General features: G+C 40.6%; 1 protein-coding gene across 1 annotated transcript in view; it reads left to right on the forward strand.

Moving 5' to 3' along the window:
- LDHB (lactate dehydrogenase B) overlaps positions 1-2,553 on the forward strand; it is a 23,193-nt gene extending 20,640 nt beyond the window's left edge. Inside the window, exons 6-8 of the mRNA XM_019515679.1 lie at positions 111-228; positions 762-885; positions 2,364-2,553. Of these exons, the coding sequence (XP_019371224.1) occupies positions 111-228; positions 762-885; positions 2,364-2,531 (410 nt within the window). The 3' untranslated portion in view covers positions 2,532-2,553. The remainder of the gene's footprint in view (positions 1-110; positions 229-761; positions 886-2,363) is intronic.
- The last annotated feature ends 809 nt before the right edge of the window (positions 2,554-3,362 follow it).

Below are 3,362 nucleotides of genomic sequence, written 5' to 3' on the forward strand. Positions count from 1 at the left end.
CATCCTCCTTTTTAAAATAATGCAAGTTTTATAGTTAAAGCCTTCACTACAATAATGGAGGAAGCATAATGGTCACTGAAATTTTCATCCTCTCTCTCAATATGTTACAGTGGCTGTTTGGAGCGGAGTTAATGTGGCAGGGGGTTCCCTCCAGGAGTTGAATCCTGCTATGGGTACTGACCGTGATAGTGAGAACTGGAAAGAAGTCCACAAGCAGGTGGTTGAAAGGTATAGTGAATTGAGGAGAGAGGTGGAATGTTACCCACTTTTAACAGCATGTGCATCCTCAGGCATACTCTCCCTCTCTTTCTTCCCTTAATTTGTGCTATATCTTGAATACACATTCATTTATATGATTTTTATTTGTAATATTAGGACTGAGCTAAATGCAAAGCAGTACTGGTATATGTATATTTGTTTAGCATGCAGCCTCAATGTGAACTGGTAAGTAGGCACATTCCATTTACAGAGCCACAGTCAGCACATGCTTTTCTCATGAGTTGTGCATACACAGATGGTTCCCATTGATGGGGAATTACTGGAGGTGGGCAACAGCAGACAGGCAGCATGAACCTATGAACAGAACACTGGAATTGAAGTTATGAATCATGTTCTGTTCCTGGCTCTGTCCTTTCTCAACTTTAGAAAGGAAGTCATTACCCCCTCTCTGTATCACTTAAGGTTATGTTGCCTTGCAACTGCCTTTTATTTTGAATGCATCTTGAAACCACCTAATTGTGTGTTCTGCAACTTTCTCTTAGTGCCTATGAAGTGATCAAACTTAAAGGATACACTAACTGGGCCATTGGCCTTAGTGTTGCTGATCTACTTGAAACCATGATGAAAAACTTGTGCAGGGTTCATCCAGTGTCAACAATGGTAAAGGTAAGGGATAACACTTAGTCAGCTGCCCCAATTTATTGTGGCAGCATTATGTATGCAAGTCTGCTGGATCTGCCAAATATTTGAGGAAGCCTTGTAAAATGATGCTACTCTAAACTTAAATGCCAGCAGGAGCATTGTACATGGCTCATAGAAATCCAGCAGTTGAATTATCATGCCTCCCCCAAAGGAATTGTGAAGCGAGTATTTTTCTTGTACCCAGTGTGGTATTCCATTTGGTGTTAAATTCCCCTTTGGTAGGGTGCTGCTGAACACAACGTCCACAACATCCATTGCTGTCACAAACAAGGAAGACTCGTGCAAAGGGCAGAGAACTTGAACTTCCACCTCTGACCCATAAGATAATTTCTTACTGACTTGTTGTTAGAGAGAGGAGCACAATCAGCATCTCTTGTCACTGGCCCGGCCCTCCTGGGATGGCTGTACGCATTTCTAGGCCACTCTGTCACTACCATGCACCAAAACCTTGAATCTGAGTCTTTTGTAAGCCACTTGCCATGCACATATAAAATGGTTGAGATTTTCAAAGCTAATCTCAGGGAATGCCAACTATGTTACTGTAAGTGTTTACTGCAGCCTTAAAGGCAGTTATTACTTTGTCACACTGGTATCAGCTCTAAAGTCTGTGAGTTTTTTATATTGGGTTCACAACTGTATTAAGCAGTGATTCTCAACCAGGGTGATACAAGATCCTTTCAAGGGTTATACAGGGTGCCATGCAGTTAGCACGGTTAGGTGTAAAAACATGATTCACAGAATAAACCCAGGGGGATGCATCCCAATGAGCATGCACATGCATTTCTCTGGGGACAAATAGCAGTATCACATACTTATGCTGCTGCTACTTGTCTCCTGGGAACACCACTACACGCATGCTCTGGCATGTGACATACTGCCCCCAATGCAGTAGGGGAGGCTGCTAGTCCTAGGAGCCTCCCAGGGCTGCAGCAATGGCGATCTGGGTGTGTGGAGCCTGGCCAGCATCCAGAGTACAGCTCTGGCTAGCCAGGTTCTAGTTTCGGGTGGCACATGTTCCAGCCATGTGCACTATCATTTTGTTTGTTTGTTTATTTATTTATTTATTTATTTATATTCTTTTAAAGGGGGGGTTGTTTTTGTTTTGTTTTGTTTTTTCAATACTGGGATTTTCCTTTTCATGTGTACCATGTGCATTTTGCAGTGCCTCCAAAAGCATTTGAGGTGCTGCAAAGTGCATGTTCACCTGTTCATCTGGATGTGCCCAGAGATTTCAAAGAGGAATTTATACTGTCATAAGTAGCAAAGATCACAACAGCTCAGAAGGAGTTTTGCAACAGAAGAATTGTCCTTTAAACAAGTGAAAACTAAGAGCTGGCATATTCTGAGGTGTGCCTTGTGTCTGAAAAGTTGGGAACCACTAGCATAAAGAAACAATTTCATGCTTCTTCCAGTTTCATCTCTTTCCTGTTTGTTTGTGGCAGGGCATGTACGGCATTGAGAATGAAGTCTTCCTGAGCCTCCCTTGTGTGTTAAGTGCCTCTGGACTGACAAGTGTGGTCAACCAAAAGCTGAAGGATGATGAGGTGGCTCAACTGAGGAGCAGTGCAGATACGCTGTGGAGCATCCAGAAAGATCTCAAAGATCTGTAACCTGAATGCTAACTTCCAGCAATAGAAAAAGTGCATTTTGTGTGAGCATTTGGGCCCTCTAGTTATCCATCTCTGTGGCTAATGTTTTATTGCTCTACCTAAAATGAAATGAGCTTTTGTCCACAGCAACTAACCCTATGCTTATTTGTAATGCGCAGAACTTATGAACAAATAAACTTTCAGGTGTGCTTCGCTTGCCTTAAGAGTTCTTCCTCCCCCCTTTCCATCTGTCTACAGTCTCCAGTGTTTATTTATCATGTAGTACACACAGTTTTTTTTAGATACTTTGTAGAAACTATTTTCTTGTCTAGTACTAAGAGATTCCATTCATACAGAAGAATTTGGTTAACATGCACAGTTATCCAAGGTCTTCCATCCAAGTACTGAATAAGGGAAAGTCCTTCCCCCACATCCTTTTTAACAAGGGTACTTCTCTATCCCTCACTTCAAAATGAAAACTAAAATGAAGTCTAAACTTTTCTATTCCAGTCGAGATCAGTTCCCAAAAGGGACACTGAGCTCAGCTTATTTTTTTAGCCAAAATGTTAAGATCTTGCAGACCGCTTGGTTATAAAAAAAAAAAATAAAAAAAAAATAAAAAAAAAAAAATACTTGTTTCTAATTAGAAAGCTAGGGATTGCTGGCTTTTTAATGGTAAATCTTAAAGTAAAATCACGTAATTCTGATTACTACTGATCTTGTTTTTTTTTTAAATCCTGATTCTACTTTTGTGTGCTTTTTAGTGATCTCTATCTTTTGAGAGCACCTAAAACTAGAACATAGTGTTTTATCCTCTGTGAAAAACCTTTTAAAAACAATATTCATACGTTG

This window comes from Gavialis gangeticus, unplaced genomic scaffold, assembly GCF_001723915.1.
Source record: "Gavialis gangeticus isolate Ggan-Ray unplaced genomic scaffold, GavGan_comp1, whole genome shotgun sequence".
NCBI lineage: Eukaryota > Metazoa > Chordata > Crocodylia > Gavialidae > Gavialis > Gavialis gangeticus.